Source organism: Zootoca vivipara, chromosome 1 (assembly GCF_963506605.1).
Source record: "Zootoca vivipara chromosome 1, rZooViv1.1, whole genome shotgun sequence".
NCBI lineage: Eukaryota > Metazoa > Chordata > Lepidosauria > Squamata > Lacertidae > Zootoca > Zootoca vivipara.
This window is the reverse complement of record NC_083276.1, coordinates 47009700-47025608: the sequence shown is the minus strand read 5'-3', so window position 1 is coordinate 47025608 and position 15909 is coordinate 47009700. Positions and strand designations below refer to the sequence as shown.

Genomic DNA, 15909 nt, shown 5'->3' with positions numbered 1-15909 from the left:
TACTTACTTATCTGCACTGCTGCATTATATCAACTTCACAGCTCCTCCCATGACTAGATTCTCCTAAAAACAAGCAAACCCAATGCCAGGAGACCAACGACAACACTGCAATTCATATGCTACTCTACCACAACCCCTAACTGCAAAATGGTTATAAAGACACTGAGCTACTTTGCAGAGCTAGTGTAACTCCACACATTCTCAACCATAGCCCCACTCCTTGCAATATGGGCATAACAACAACAACAACAACAACAACAACAACAACAACAACAGATTCTAAATGGACTTGGCAGGGTATTTTTCTTTATTGCAAACTTGGGTGTCTTGGGGGCTATAAAATGAGGCCTGAGTTAGAATATCATAAACTTTTGGGTTGGTAGTAAGATGCACTACTGCCTAATCACAGGAACACTAAAAACGTTGGCTTCTCAATTGTTTTCTGTGGGGCACCAATACTGCACCAGGAAAGACTACCAAAAGTGGTTTCAAAATACCATGGCTTCATTCAATGGCTAAAACACTGGAAGGTTGGGCCAAACTAGTTTCTCACTCTACACTTCTATGTTTCTCTATTTCTAGGAGTGGACAGAATAGTACATCCACACACCCCACCCTGTCTCTTGGGTTCTAAAAGTCCTAGAGACTTAAAAAAGAGAGAAAAAGCTGGGAATCTAGTGATTGTGGTTCATCCCAGGGAGAAGGGAGTGACTGTACCCCTTGCAGATGCTCACAGACCAATACCCTAAATCAAAATAAAGCAACTTCATTCAAATGATTATAAGATGCCTTTCTCTCTATTTTGCATTAATGCTTTGAGGGTGGCGTAGAAAGGCAAATGCGCGAGGACTGCCACCTGTCTGATATTTTGATCTGGGCTAAATGTTGTGCAAGAAATATTACAAGGGGGGGGGGGAGTAGAAACAAGATGTGTCTCATTACATATTAATGAACACAGTTGCCACACAAGCCTTTCAACATTTCCACATCACTAAAAGCTAAATACGCAACACAGCATTTCCTTATCAAAACAGGTCAGAAGATTTTCTTGCTTTGTTTTAAGAAGACTACTTCAGATCTTTCTGAGGGATGTGGCCTCTGAGGAATGGTTTCCCCAGTTTTAGCACAAGGCAAAGACAGTTTTGTTTTCCTGGGTATTTGGGCAATGTCAGTGATATTGTATGATATTGTTACATCTGTTTTTAAATACATTTTTTTAAAAAATTCATAATTGCATTTTTTTAAACTTGTAAATCACTTTGGTATTTTTTTTTAGTGGGGAGCAATATACAAATTTAATAAACCTAAACCTTGGCTTTCCAAAACATACCATATTTTTCCGTCTATAAGACGCCCCCATGTATAAGACACCCCCTATTTTGGGCGGCTCTTGCCACATACATAGCAGGTTGCTCCATAAAAGGAGCTGTTTGTGTGCATTGACTGCCCCCATATTGTTCTTACCCAACCCATTGCATAAGCTGAGGATGGGCAGAGATTTTTCATATCACTACCGTGCCAAATGCACGATAAACGTAATAACTGGTGTGTGGTGTAACATTCACTTGGCCTACATGCCAGTCACAGACTGTACTAATGCAGCATAAAGGTAAAGGGATCCCTGACCATTAGGTCCAGTCGTGACCGACTCTGGGGTTGCGCGCTCATCTCGCATTATTGGCCGAGGGAGCCGGCGTACAGCTTCCAGGTCATGTGGCCAGCATGACAAAGCCGCTTCTGGCAAACCAGAGCAGCACATGGAAACGCCGTTTACCTTCCCCGCTGTGGCGGTTCCTATTTATCTACTTGCATTTTGATGTGCTTTCGAACTGCTAGGTTGGCAGGAGCTGGGACCAAGCAACAGGAGCTCACCCCGTTACAGGGATTCGAACCGCTGACCTTCTGATCAGCAAGCCCTAGGCTCAGTGGTTTAACCCACAGCGCCACCTAGGTCCCCAATGCAGCATAGTACAACCACAATTAAGTGGCTTCTTCTCTTCCAAAGTTTATATGAATTGGCTGTGATAAGAATCTCTTGTTGATTCCCTGCACACAAATGGCTCCTTTTCACCAACATGTGTGCAGCCAAGTACTCCGTGACTGACAATGGTGGCCTTGTTTTTTATAGGCATTGGGGAATGACCACAGTGCTGCTTGCCATGCAGAAGTTCCCAGTCTCCAGGCAGGTGTGGGAAGATGCCTGTCTGAAACCCTGGGGAGCTGATAGAGTAGCCGGTGTGGGACTGGGTGGACCAGTGGTCTGACTTGATAAGGCAACTCCAAACATTTCTACATGACAAATACCACAGAAATCTGTTATACATTTTCACCTAGTCATAATATTGAGGGCATATTTGGAAGCTTGCTTCTTTACTTCCATGCCACCAAATGACAGGCTGCAGGTAAGCAGAGAGCACCAATGCGCTGGGATCTTAAGAGAGGACGTGTGTGGCTTCTCTGGCTTCAGAGATACAGAGAGACAGACAAGCACTTTATTCATGCCCCGTTGGAGTAACTGGCAGTCATCTATCTATACTGGGAAATGTAAATGTTTGCATTATAGCGTTGCCAGTTTTTAAATTGCAAAATACTGTACCAGCCTATGATTGGTGCCTGGTAAATCACGGGTTGTAAAGATAGAATCTGGTGGATCAGGATAGTGTGGAATGAAGAAAGAAATTGCTGGTTTACATAAGCAGAGCCAGGCACCTGGAGCTGACAGTGTTCGCTTACCAAATTTTCACCCCAACTTTACTGATTGTTTTATAGATTGTTTTATGGTATCTGAAGAAGTGTGCATGCACACGAAAGCTCATACCAAAATAAAAACTTAGTTGGTCTTTAAGGTGCTACTGAAGGAATTTTTTTTGTTTTATAGAGGTTAGCAAAGTTCTGCCCAACTGGTAACACCGATATCTTTGGGGACACTGTTGTAATAGTGGCTACTGCTGCCCTCCGTCCAAGAGACCCCTTTGACTGATACTGCCTAATCCAGTAAGACTATCTGGACATGGTGGGAAATCTTGTATCCGGAGAGCCACCTGTTCAGCCTGTCAGCAAAGGTGCAACAGGGTCCTCTGCCACCTGAGGGGCAAGATGGTGGGAGTAGAGAAGAGCTTAGGCTCTGCTCTGGGCCTGCACGTTTGTCTGCTTGGAGAATTGGTGTGTGTGCGCATTTTTGTTATTATGCTATGTACTTTTATACTGTAAACATCCCTGTGATCTTTTGGGTGGAGGGCGACATATACATTTTATGACTGATAACAATGACAACTATGGAGTCTCACCAAACTCACCTTTCAAAATGGTAGTGGGATGTTAGCATCCCTGTGCTCATCTCAGAAGGTGGGTAAAAATGCATGGCAGCATATGGCATGAAACAGTGCCCAACCCCATGCTCAGTAGAAACAGCTCGGCCAAGATCCTTCTGGCTCTTCCACTGTTAAGTTCTAGCAGACAGGTCTGTATTATTCAGCTACCTGGTCACCGTGCAGGACCACAAGCTGCTACTACCCCCCATCCTCCTAGAATTCCCTATCAACAACATCTCAGCTTCTGCTCCTCCCACATGAATAGGCCTCAAACCAGTTCTGGCTTCTACTCCTTTTATCCATCCCCCTTTCTCTGCAGCTGAGGTTTATCAGATGATACTCCCAGTTTCCTCCTCTTCCGATGTTCAGCCTTAGGGACCGCTGTTTCCTCATTTCCCCCCATCCCCAATCTGCTCCAGAGGGTCCCCCAACCCTCTGGAGCGGACTTTGAGGATGAACACAGGGTGGGGGGCAGCAGAGGAAGAGCAAGCTTTGTTTTGCACACATCTATTGTGCCAGTGGAGCTGCAGCAGTGAATATTTATTTCCCTCCAAAGGGCTTTTTGGATGCTTACATTTCATAATGGACAGGTGAAAAAGAGGAGTGTTTCTGCATCTTTAACTGCCCTGAGACCTGCCTGTATATACTGTATACACATACCTGGGTGGAAAAGGGAATTTCAGAAAGGTGCAGGATTACAGAGAATAGGAGATTCTCCAGTAGTACTAAAGACGTGTGTTGCGCCTTAGAGGAAATTTATATTTGACCTTATAGGCTGCAGACCAAATGCCAATGAGAGAACAGAGCAGAAAACATTTTGTTCACCTGAGATACATATAGTATGCAAGTAAAGCAGCTGAAGTGGGCATGTGCAGAAAGGTAGTGAATTGTCAAGGAGCTAATTTGTCAAAGATGTTTTAAAACATTCATAAAAGGCCTGCTAGAAGCAGAATATTTTAATTTTATTGCTGCTGCTGTATTTGTATACAATATTGTAATGACCTTCCAGTTAAATAATAAACTGATACTGTCACGGCAAAATTAAAAAGTGAGGGTACTATGAAGCAGAGTTCTTATTAACCAGCCTTGGTGCTACTTGGATCACACCACAGACAAACATAGGTGTCCCGTGTGAATTTGCAGATTATTGCTCAATAGGGATCTTGTTCTTGGAACAACAATTAAATTACAGTACTGCAGCAAGAATCCTGATCATTTACACAGGCTCAGATACCTTTGGGGGAAAACTGGCAATGGAGAAAAACATTTGTTCCTAAGAAAGATGAGAGAGAGAGTGTGTGTCTTTAAACAGACACTTCAGCACAGTTCTGCCAGCTTTTCACAGTAGCCGCCTGTGGTATTTCCTCTTGTAAAATCTTCAGGTTTCTATTTACCGTCCTTCAAAGCTTCCCTTTCCCCCTCACCCCTGTGTTTAAGAATATGTTGATATCGGTACCTACAGAGATGTGGATACGAGAACAAAAACATACACAAAAGCTGGAAGAAAATCCCAAGACAAACTAAACACACAAAATTTATTGGTTTTGAAAACAATTGCTTTAAAGGCAATTGTACATTGGGGGCGGGGGAAGATGTGGATTTCATATCTTCCAATGCCTAGGATTGGAAATAATGCAATGGCTCATCAAATAAGATGAGTGTTTATAAAAATTAAGGCTGCAATCCTATGCACACTTACCTAAGAGCAAGACATACTGAATACAGTGTGGCTTAACATTTAGTAAACTTGCATAGGAACATGCTATAAGACTGCAGTCCTATACCCACTTAGCTGGGAGTAAGTCCCATTGAACTCCACGGACTTCTGATTAAGACATGTATAAGACTGTGTTGTCAGTCACTTAAAAACCTTATTTAAAATAGGAAAATTGACTGCTAATTATTTCTTTGCTGGGAAAAAAGCTGCAAGTTCCAGCAATGTGCACACATCATGTTTAGTCCAAGTTTATCTTTCGCTATCTTAAGATTATCTCCATTTGAAGCATACCAGCCACGTAAACATCAATACAATTCCAAAGCAGAGTGGAGGAGGGGAAAGCACTTTGGTGTCTTGCATTTAAGAAAACAGGTAAAAACATGAACATCAGAATAATATACAAAAAACCCTCCAAGCTACCAATGCATTCTGAATAGTGTTGGAAAACCTTTCCGGTTATAAGAGAAACAAGTTAACCAGACAAAAGAATGAAGTCTAGATTTGTTATCACAATAAGTTTTCTTTTTAATATGGTCTGTGACAAGCAATATCAAAGATGCCAACTCTCAAGCGCCATGTTTGGGAACCAGACAACTTTCAGCAACAACACAAAGTAGGCATATTGCAATTTTAATTAAATATGAAAACATGAGCTGTGTACATTATTTTTCCCTAAAAAACACAGCAATTTCAAAAAAGTTTTATTGTAAAATATTTTCATGAAACAAGTGAACCAGCAATACATGCACCTGTGTGCCTCTGCCTCTTAAAATAAATGTGATAAGGAAATAGAGACAGGTGTGGGGGAAGTGGCGCTGGGCTTTGGGTATCTTAGGATGGAATGCAACCCTGAACTCCGTTTCCTATGTCTGGATGACTAGAAGAAGAAAAACAAACCGTATACATTTTGTGTAATACTTTTAACATTTTCTATTTACGCTTCAATCTTGGAGAAAAATACTTTTTTTTCTGTAATAAAATACGTTTGCTGATATGTAACTTCTTTTTCTGCAGAAAATAATTTCGTAAACCGTCATCTTTTAGGGGCATGATAAACTGTTTCATTTCAACATTTTCCCCTCTGCTGCCCCCCCACCCCCACCCCAAATGGGATCTGGTATCTCAAGTGGAAACAGGAAGGGCGGAGGGGAGGGGAGAGAAAAGGCAGAGCAGAGCCCGCTTTGCAAACATAAAGAAAAGTGCTCCTGGGTGGGAGAGGGTGAGGATGTGTGGTGGATAGATAGGTAATAGTTAAAGGTCACTTTCGCCATAGAGAGCTGTAGAGAAAGACATGTAGTCCAGGGCACCAGGTACAGAATCCAGCCCGGTATAAGGTGCCATTCTAGCAATGCAATATTCAGCTTGATCAGGAGGCAGTTCCCGCCGCAATTCATCCACAGTGATATAATTCTGTAAGAGAACAGAGGGGTGTCTTTTTATTTTAACTAGATAAGGCCAGGCACAATTTTATTAATGTAAATTGCACTTATTTCCGTATTAAATACAGTCGTATCTTGGAAGTCGAGCAGAATCCGTTCCGGAAGTCCATTTGACTTCCAAAATATTCGAAAACCAAATCGCGGCTTCTGATTGGCTGCAGGAAGCTTAAGAAGCCGCGAAAGCCCTGTTTGGACATTTGGGTTCCAAAAGAACATTTGCAAACCAGAACAATCACTTCCGGGTTTGCGGCGTTTGGGAGCCAAAATGTCCGAGTTCCAGGGCGTTCGGGATCCAAGGTACGACTGGCTTTATTTGATATGCATTTTCTGTGTTTCTGCTGCTTCCCAATTGGGGTGCAGCATCTTTTATAATTTGTAATATTAGGACAGGGATGAGGAACCTTTTTAGCTCCACAGGCCAGGTCCTTATCCATCAACTAATGTCACAAATTACATCAGGTGATCTGGTGTTTTGAAGTCCTGAAAGCAGCAGGTAGAAAGGTGTAGCTAACGGTAAGTCCCCCCCTTTCATTTCAAAGGAAAAAAATCTTCCTGATAGCAGGACCTTGCTGTCTGCCATGCGGAATACCTACCTGAGCAGGTTCAGGTGTGTGTGAGAGAGTTCCCTGCAGAGAGTTCTCACATGCACCCAGACCAGTCAGGATCAGCCTGCCATCAGCCAATGTGAATATGGAGTCCATTTTTATTACTGGAGGCTGCATTAAATCACTTTGCAAAAGCAGTGTTTATAAATGCTCCTCCTTTTAGCTTGTGGGCAGGCCGTCTCAGTGGGGTGGAGGGGGAGACTCCTCTCCCTTATCCTGTTGCCACCACCCCATTGGAGTAAAAAAAAGAAGTGAGCTGCTCCACCCATCAGCTAATGAGTGGGGATTAAAGCCTGCTCCCTTGGCTATATGATCCTGTTCCCTACTGGGAGCAGGGCGTACGGCCAAATGCAGGATTAAACCCTGTCTTCTGACCCATCAGCTGACGACACTCGTGACCAGTGGTTGTGTGGGTTGGAGGGAAATGGCTTTGCAGGCCAAATAAAGATTTTAGGCATGTGTTGTAATGAAACCAAATTACCAGAAGCAAAAACAGGTTATATTAATGTTTCAGCCAACCTGAAATAAAGGGTTTGTTTCATTACAACACATGCCTAACATCTTTATTTGAAAAGCCCAGGTTGTATTTTTACATTTCAGCTGTCATGGGGAAGCGCTGACATGTAGCACAGTTCAGTGAAGATGAGAGAGAGACAAGGTCAGGCAGGAAACTTGCAGCTAGCAGTTTTACTGAGAATCAGAACAGAAACATATGGAGACTCATGACATATGCTCCCTCAGCATAAGCTGTTGCTCAGGGTGTCTTCCTCCTCCCCATCTAGTCTATTTTCTGTGTGTCATATCCCTCCCTCTGCCTACAGTGAGTCCCAAGGGACCTTCTCGGTGTCTGCTTTGTTTTCTGCCCTATTACATGAAGTAAGTGCCTTGTTTTGGGAGTGGGAGAAGGAGCTGGCAAGTTTTCAACTCCAGGATCTCCCAGCTCTCCTCCTCCTCCGGGGTGTGTTTGGTCATCCAACACCAAGATCCCGGGTCTAAATTGTCTTCCTTGGCACTCTCCCTGGGGAGCTCTTGGTCAGGCTGTTTCCACCACTCCTCATCTACATAGCTGCCAAGTTTTCCCTTTTCTCGCGAGGAAGCCTATTCAGCATAAGGGAAAATCCCTTAAAAAAAGGGATAACTTGGCAGCTATGCATCTAGCCAGTCCTGACATCACCAATCCTAAAACCATGTAGTGCACAAAAGTCTGAACTCACTTTGTCTCCAGCCAGGATCTTGAAAGAGGCCATAACTTGGTCAGCTGTGTCGGTATCTGCAGTTTCCCGGGACATGAAATCAATGAAGGCTTGGAACGTTACTACTCCGATGCGGTTGGGATCTACAATGCTCATAATTCGAGCAAACTCTGCTTCGCCCTGGACAATGATACAAGAGTTAGCAACAACTCAATCTACTGGTGACAGGAAAAGATGAAATAGGCATTTGTTATGGAAACACACCATAGCCTAGAGCAGCCTTTCCCAAACTGGCCACACACACACGCACCCCAGTGATGTTTTGGACTACAACCCCCGTCTTCTTTAACAATTGCTGCTCTGGTTGGGCCTGATGGGAGTTGTAGTCCAAACCAACTCCCATCAGGCGAGACACTAAGTTCAGGAAGGCTGTCCCAGAGGCATTGAGGATGTAGCATGTGAAGAATTAATTGAAGTAGTTTGACTGCATTTGAAGTTATAAGGAAGACAGGCTCATAAATGTTTGGCACTGAGTAGTATTCTTATCACTGACACCCAAAGAATGGGGCTGCTACCCTTTATCACAGGTCTGATAAGACAGCAACCAATGGAAGCCAATGACATAACTGCTTCGGGTAGAGACGTTCTTCAAGTTCCAACCAAACATCGCCCAAGTGCCATATTATTGTGATGCTGCTGCTGTTGCGTGTGGGCACTGCATGGCACCAAGTCCACAATAAGCTGCTGTGTAGAAACACCCTCTTTATAGGAAGGGAAACACAATAACAGTACCCTTGACAGTTTCATGGCTAGGAAACATGGTTAACAAAAGCTGATCTCACTGGAGATTAAGATTCACCATATTTCACACCTTAGAACTGGGTGCTTGAGAACTGTAACATGTTCACTAGCAACTTCCTTTTCTCTCTTTATAATTTTTTTTTGCCAAGAATAAGCCTAGGGGCCGATTTGCATGTTATTGCTGAATCCCCCCTCCTTTTTTCTAGCCCATGCAACTGGGCTATGCACATGAGCAGTGTAACATGTGGGGTAGCAAAATTCATGGAATTCAGTTGCAGCAGCTTGCATGAATGGGGCAAGCTCCAGACCAAAGATTTGAGATCACAGAGACTGATGAAGATAAACTCAGTGGCCTTGTGACAGCTAAAATTAGTAGTACTGCCAGATATGAGATTATGAGGCATCCTGTCTCTGCTGGTTGAAAGAATGGATAACATTGGAAAATACACTTCTTTGGAAAATAGCATTGCATTCTTAGTACTACTAATTTTAGCTGCCACGGGGCCACTGGGACTTATGGGTGGAATGTAGGCAGTAAGGGAAGGCACAGACGGTCACCATATCCTGTATCCCTTCAATTGATGGCTATAACTAATTTCCCTTCCAATGACTTCCACCAGCATAGCTCTGGTTCCAGAAAAATGTGAGTATACAGTTGCCCTGTGGGACTGCAGTTCTGTGTACAATTTCATTGGAATAAGCCCCACTAACTACTGTAGGAGTTTCTTCTGATTAAAGATGGTGTGAAAATATGAACTGTTCACAAAATGGCAAAGACATGCCTAGAGAGAGCTGTGTTGCTCATCGACATTGAAGTCACAGAAAATATGCATAGAATATTTAACAGAAAAGTTGCCCAAGACTCTTGTGCAGCTGCATCCCACACTGCATAAATGGTTTTCATCTGTTGGTTGATATATTGCTGGTTTTGCAGTTTGTTTTTATTGCGAATAAATCCAGTTGTTTTTATGGATTTGTGAGACTGACACAAAATACAATTTTTGGCCAAAGGGGAGCTTCAAAAATGTTTGAATAAAAAAACCCCTAAAAACAGGATTCAACTAATGAATCCTGTCTTTCACATGTGTCATAGGGCTTTCCCTGCCTCTGCAACTGCATGCAGGGAGAGGAGGGAGGGTGAACCATTATGTCTGGCAAGTCAAAATGCTAGCCCTGATCATTGAATTTCTTCAATACCAATAAATGTACACAATGAAGGGGGAAAAATCATTTTTGGAGAAACCAAATCTTGCAGTTTATATGTGGGAAAATGAACTATTACAGCAGGACAAGTGTGAAGGGTTGTTGTGTGGGCTGGTCACAATGAATTACCAACAAAATGCATAATTATAATGCAAAAACAAAGGAAAATGGCCATGGGAGGACAAGGCTTAGACATTGTTTTGTTCTACTTATTCAGAGGTCAACCAGGAATCAGTTTGAATTATATTGTGATTCTTCTTCCAAAAATAAAGTATGAAGTCAATCCAGTTTGTAAATAAATATGCTATTGATGTCATAGATTTTATTCACAAATCACAGGACTGACAAAGCTTTACCTGGGTTCACTAGCAGTGTGCCCTTTTCTCGTTTAAGGGTCAAATATACCATTGTGAATAGAAGTGGGAGATGCTTCTACATTACCATATTGTAACCAATGGAGATAAGGCAGGTGCGGAAATCTTCAGCATCCATCATGCCAGTCTTCTTCTACAAAGTCATAAAGGGATGGAGGAATGGAAGGGAAAAGAGAGGAATGGAAAGTAGAGATGAACTCACAGAAGGTGTTAAAAGAATGAAGGAAAATGGAAGATGAGATGTATTGAACAACAAAAGAAAATATGAAAATAATTTGAAGAAAACAAAGAGATGGATTCATTCCATTGAAAATAAAGAAGCAGATGAAAGTTTAAGAATCGCCAAGAAGAAGAAAAATATACCGATAGAAAGATAATTTAAAAAAATAAATAGAGAAGGGAAAGGAAGGCAGGAAAAGTTTTAGGGAATCAAGCAAATGGAATGTGTAACCGAGAAGAGAAAAATAGATTTGACAATGCATAAAGAAAAGAATGGAATTATGACAGAACATACAATAGTATGCAGAAATATGCACAATAAAATATAAGAACATTGACAAGACGGATTAAAACAAAAAAGAAGAGAAGGGAGAAATATGTTATTCCCTTATGGTTTGACATTTGCCTGAGTTCCTTGCTAGCATTCAGTACCTGTGCATCGTTTCCAATATCGTAACCCAAGCTGATGAGGCAGGCTTTGAATTCCTCGGGGCCAAGTGTGCCGGAGTGGTCCTGGTTAGGCAGTGCGCCAGCCAGCAGGGCATGCAGTGCCAGTGGGGTGGTGGTGTAAGACGAAGAAGAGGAGGAGAACAAGAAAGGGACAAGGAGAGGAGGAGGAGGAGGAGGAGGAGGAGGAGGTGCACCATGCAGCAGGTGGAGAGAGATTTGGGGGAGAACGGCATGCAGGAAATAAAACGGGAAGAAATAAAAAGTGCACAAGGTTAGATACCGTGTTCACATTTCGTATTGTGCTAATGCTGCCTTTTCTTTTTTTCTTTTGCACTTCTTTCTCACAAAACATGACCATGCCAGGGATAAATGTTTGCTTTGAAGACTGCTCTTCATTAGAAACAATTACATTTTCTTCAACAAGTTTAGAAGCAAAACATTTATTGAGCCTTCGGGGAAGCATTGGGCATATTTGGAATACCCTGTTGCTGAAGCATCTTTGCGCTTAGAGGAGCCGTGGATTTAGAAGAACATGTAGTTTAGAGTGGCCACAACTCTGCAGCTATTTTTAGTCCAAAAGTTTATCCTTGCAACAGAACTCGGACCAAGTCTTCTGCTTGACGCTCCCTATACCAAAAACTAGACCTTTGTCTTCAACTTAGACAACTTATGACACAATACAGGTATTAACTTGCCTTTGTATTTTCTAAATTGTTAATAAAAAACAACCAACCCGCATAGTGAATATAAGCTACATTAAAATGCAAGTGAGATAGAGGACTCGACAGAGCACGCCTAAAAGCTGCACACTATTAGCGCATGAGGTGACTACATTTTGTACAGCCATTCCGTGCAACCAGCTGTCTTCTTTTGTGCAGTTGCTGACATACAGTATTTTGTCTGAATTCAGTGGCTTGAGCTGAAGATTGTTCCATGCAAGGTTAGCCTCGGTCTTTTTGAGGCAAAAACCTTAAGAACAATCCAGAAGGAAGAACGTGAAGCACAGACAGTGTGGCCTGAACAAGAGGCTTAATGACAGTGATACCTGACCTGTGAGCTTATACATGTAGAATACTTGTACTGCAATGAGTTATCACTGTACATTTTCTAATGGGTGGATAACATACAAGAGCTTTGCTAGGAAGTGGCATGTCATCAAGTTCAACAAACAAACAAACAAACAAACAACCCCATGACCATTAGCTACTCTCATGGAGGCTCATTAGGTTAATGTGGCCATTTCTATTAAATTTGAGAAGGGTTTGAGAATAAAAGAGATAAGGTTTTTAAACATTTGTGTTAGCATTTCCTTTGAGTCCCCAAATGCTTTAATGTTAATGGGTTCTAACACATTTTTTAAATTTTTTTTTTTACTTGAGCTGTGGTTTCACAAGGAGAATCTGAGCCTTGGTTTCCATTCACTTCTATGGAGAAACTCTCCGAAGTTACAGGCACTACTAATCTCCACCACCCCAACCACCCATGCCACTTACCCTGTCAAAGTGGTTGAAGGAGGCGCGGAATTCATTCATCTGCTCCTGGCTGATTCCTTTGGCATCCCGAGTCAGAATCTGGTTTTCCACTTCATTGGTAGTCCTAGCAATTGTTGTGAGGAGTTGCTCCCAGCCCACTCTAATGTGCTAGAGGAGAAAAAACAATCCCCGCCTACATTTTAAGTCGAGAAGCAGCATCTGGAGACTAGTCAAAATGCAGTAAAGTGATTGTAGTCTTGGAAAATGTGCTGCTCAGTAGGAAGAGGAAGCACATGTGACGATGCTGGTTGCAGATAATGGGAGTTGTAGTCCAAAACATCTGGAGGGCTCCAGGTTGGAGAAAGCTGACCTAGGTTTTCATTTAAAACAAGGGTAGGCCTAACCCAGCCCGCTAGACCTCCCTGTGCAATCCACAGCACTCCCTCAGCTTCCCCAGGTGTGTGCACATTGGTGTGGACCATCAGAGAAGTGGGGAGGGCATAATTTTCATCCACTGAATGGTACTTTGGGTGGAAGGTTTCCCCTCTACATGGGGATAAAAATTCCCTGTTGCTCCTCAGCACTCCAATCAGCTGTTTTTCCTGATCAAGGGATCCTGGGTAGAGAGGTTTAAACTGCCTGGCACCCTGTGATGGAGAAGAAAACCGCCATCACCCACAGCTGATGTGTGGACCAGCCAAGGAGTGGTAGGCAATTTTCATCCCTATTGTCATGCACTGGAGGTTTAAACCTCCCCACCCAGCCAGCTGCAATGGGGATGAAATCAGACCCCTCCATGCTCCTCAGATGGTCTGTGCTAATCAGCTGAGAAGTGGAAAAAAGAATGATTCTCATTCCCATCCTGGCACTGCAGTGGGTATGGAAATATCCTCCTTCCTAGCTGATCTGCATTGATCAGTTGAGGAGCTGGGGGTGGTGGTGAGCTTTCCATTGGAGCAATGCAGCCCCTAGCCCCATTTCCCACCCCACATTTAGACAATGCTGATAAGAAACTGCTTCTAACACAGAATACCTCCTTTATTTTATTTGTTTATTTATTGAATTTATATACCACCCTATACCCGGAGGTCTCAGGGCAGTTCACAGAAAAGATATATTGTCATGATATCCACTTTAATTGGTAATTCTTGCCAATTAAACAGCTGGTAAGCTACAGCTACTGCCCACTCACACTTGCATGGACTCCTAAGACTTGTCTGCAGTGTTGTTCCTACACTTTTAAGGTTGTTGCCTCAAACCTGCAATCCCTTTCTGTGCCAGCCAGTCCACATTATGTGAGGGCCTTATTCCTCACAGTCATAATAGTCTATCTTGGCTGCAAACTACAGTCATGCCTCGGTTTAAGTACGCTTCGGTTTGAGTACTTTCAGTTTAAGTACTCCGCGGACCCTTCTGGAATGGATTAATCCACTTTCCATTACTTTCAATGGGAAAGTTCGCTTCAGGTTAAGTACAGACTTCCGGAACCAATTGTGCACTTAAACCGAGGTACCACTGTATGGGCCTTAAGCAAAGGTGAATCCGGTGGGGTCCCAGACTGTGCTACTGAACATCAAATCAGTCACCCTTTCTGTCATTGGCACAAGTTAAGGCTTTAGCCAGAAGTGTTGTATGTCAACATCTGCATGGCTAGCCAGTGCTACTAGTTTAGCTCCCTTTCCCTCAGCATCAGTTTAATCAAGAGCAGGGTTATGTGGCTCAGGGCATCACTCCTTGCATGCCTGGGCTATACCAGCAGAGACTTCCCCTGGCCTTTACCTCCATAGTGTAGTTGGTGTGCTTGTTGTCAAAGATGAGCGCCTCTTGAATCTGTTGGTGATCTCCCTCCAGCTGATCAATCTTTGGTTTGTAATTCACAATGCTCTTCTCGTATTGCCGCAGGTGAGTGAGTTGGTCCTCCAGAGTCCCGTGCATCTCGATGGAGATGCGGCCAATCTCCTGCACGAGCCCAAAGGAAATGAGCAGATGAGTGACAAGTTTCAACATGTAAAGCATCTGACTGCAACTGTTCCCTAAATGGACTAAAACATGCTTTAACCACAGGCCTTGTCATCTCAAGGGGGAAAGAGCTTTGCTTGCAGGTTTTCCAGAGAACAGGTAAACAAAACCAAGTCGCTGGGATAATTCACTGCAGCTCTACTGAGTTAAATATTTAACACCAACTGAAGACCTGCCCAGCTGTGTTAAGGGCTTTCGGAAGATAAATTAGTTTCCTTTTTAGCACAGTTACAAAACTATACAAATGCCTTGCTCAGTGCTGCTGGTGGAGGGGTGGGTTTAGGTGGAGGTATGCCTCCACTGGCTGGGGCCATTGCAGAAATCTTCAATATGGCTAAAGCACAGGCTGTTGGGAAGCTATCAATGGTAACTGGTATAAGGCTCTGAAATGAGGCATTACAGGTGTGGGGTGGAGGCAGAGCCGAGGGAGGGGTGTGTGGTAAGCAGTGGTAGAGCCACTGGATCCATTTCAAAGAGGGAGAGATGTTCTGGCCCAGGAAGAAAACATCCACTGTGCCTAGAAACGTGGCTCAAAAGGAAGTCAGGAGGAGCCCTGAGTTAGGGCTTGGCTTCATTTTAGTACAGATCAGTTATACCTGAACCTAGCAGATCTGGAGCTACACATTGTTTTAAAACCATGTGTATTATGGTTGTTAGCAGATGCCCCTGCCTGTACTCAGACTGTAGGCAAGTTTAAACAACAACAGCCAAACAAATATGCACAGTTGCACGTACAATGTGGTCTGAAGCTTCATTCACTTGTGGTGTATGTGTTTTAAAACCAATCTGAAGCTAATTCAGATGGAGCAAGTCTGGAACATGCACATGCGGACGAAAAATACAAAGCACAAAGTATTCCTAAGGCACATCTTGGTTAATTTAGTACCTACTTAATTTAGCATTTTATTATAGAAAGCCACCCTCGATAATTGAGTATCTTAAACAAAGAACATGTGTATTTATGAATGTTAGTCAGGAGAGAGGAAGAAAGGCCTATTTCAGGTAAAGCTTAGCGCAGATATACTGACTCAGGGTGGGGGTGGGGGAGGAGAATGCAGCCGCTTTGTTCTTCCCCAGTCCTTTAGCTCAGCACAGTGTTGCAGCTA

The 15909-nt window shown here is 43.1% G+C and overlaps 1 protein-coding gene across 6 annotated transcripts in view; it reads right to left on the bottom strand.

The window, feature by feature from the left end:
• Nucleotides 1-4829: 4829 nt before the first annotated feature.
• The window catches only part of ACTN1 (actinin alpha 1), a 93233-nt gene continuing 82153 nt past the window's right edge, over nucleotides 4830-15909 (bottom strand). For 3 of the 6 annotated variants that reach the window (XM_060273879.1, XM_035113590.2, XM_060273872.1), the window contains 5 exons: nucleotides 14564-14743; nucleotides 12806-12952; nucleotides 11295-11375; nucleotides 8287-8445; nucleotides 4830-6438 (listed from right to left, as the gene is read on the bottom strand). In XM_060273879.1, the coding sequence (XP_060129862.1) occupies nucleotides 6280-6438; nucleotides 8287-8445; nucleotides 11295-11375; nucleotides 12806-12952; nucleotides 14564-14743 (726 nt within the window). In that variant the 3' untranslated portion in view covers nucleotides 4830-6279. Of the gene's footprint in view, nucleotides 6439-8286; nucleotides 8446-10710; nucleotides 10777-11294; nucleotides 11376-12805; nucleotides 12953-14563; nucleotides 14744-15909 lie in introns of all 6 variants that reach the window. The other 3 variants (XM_035113608.2, XM_035113594.2, XM_035113600.2) reach the window with 2 other exon arrangements.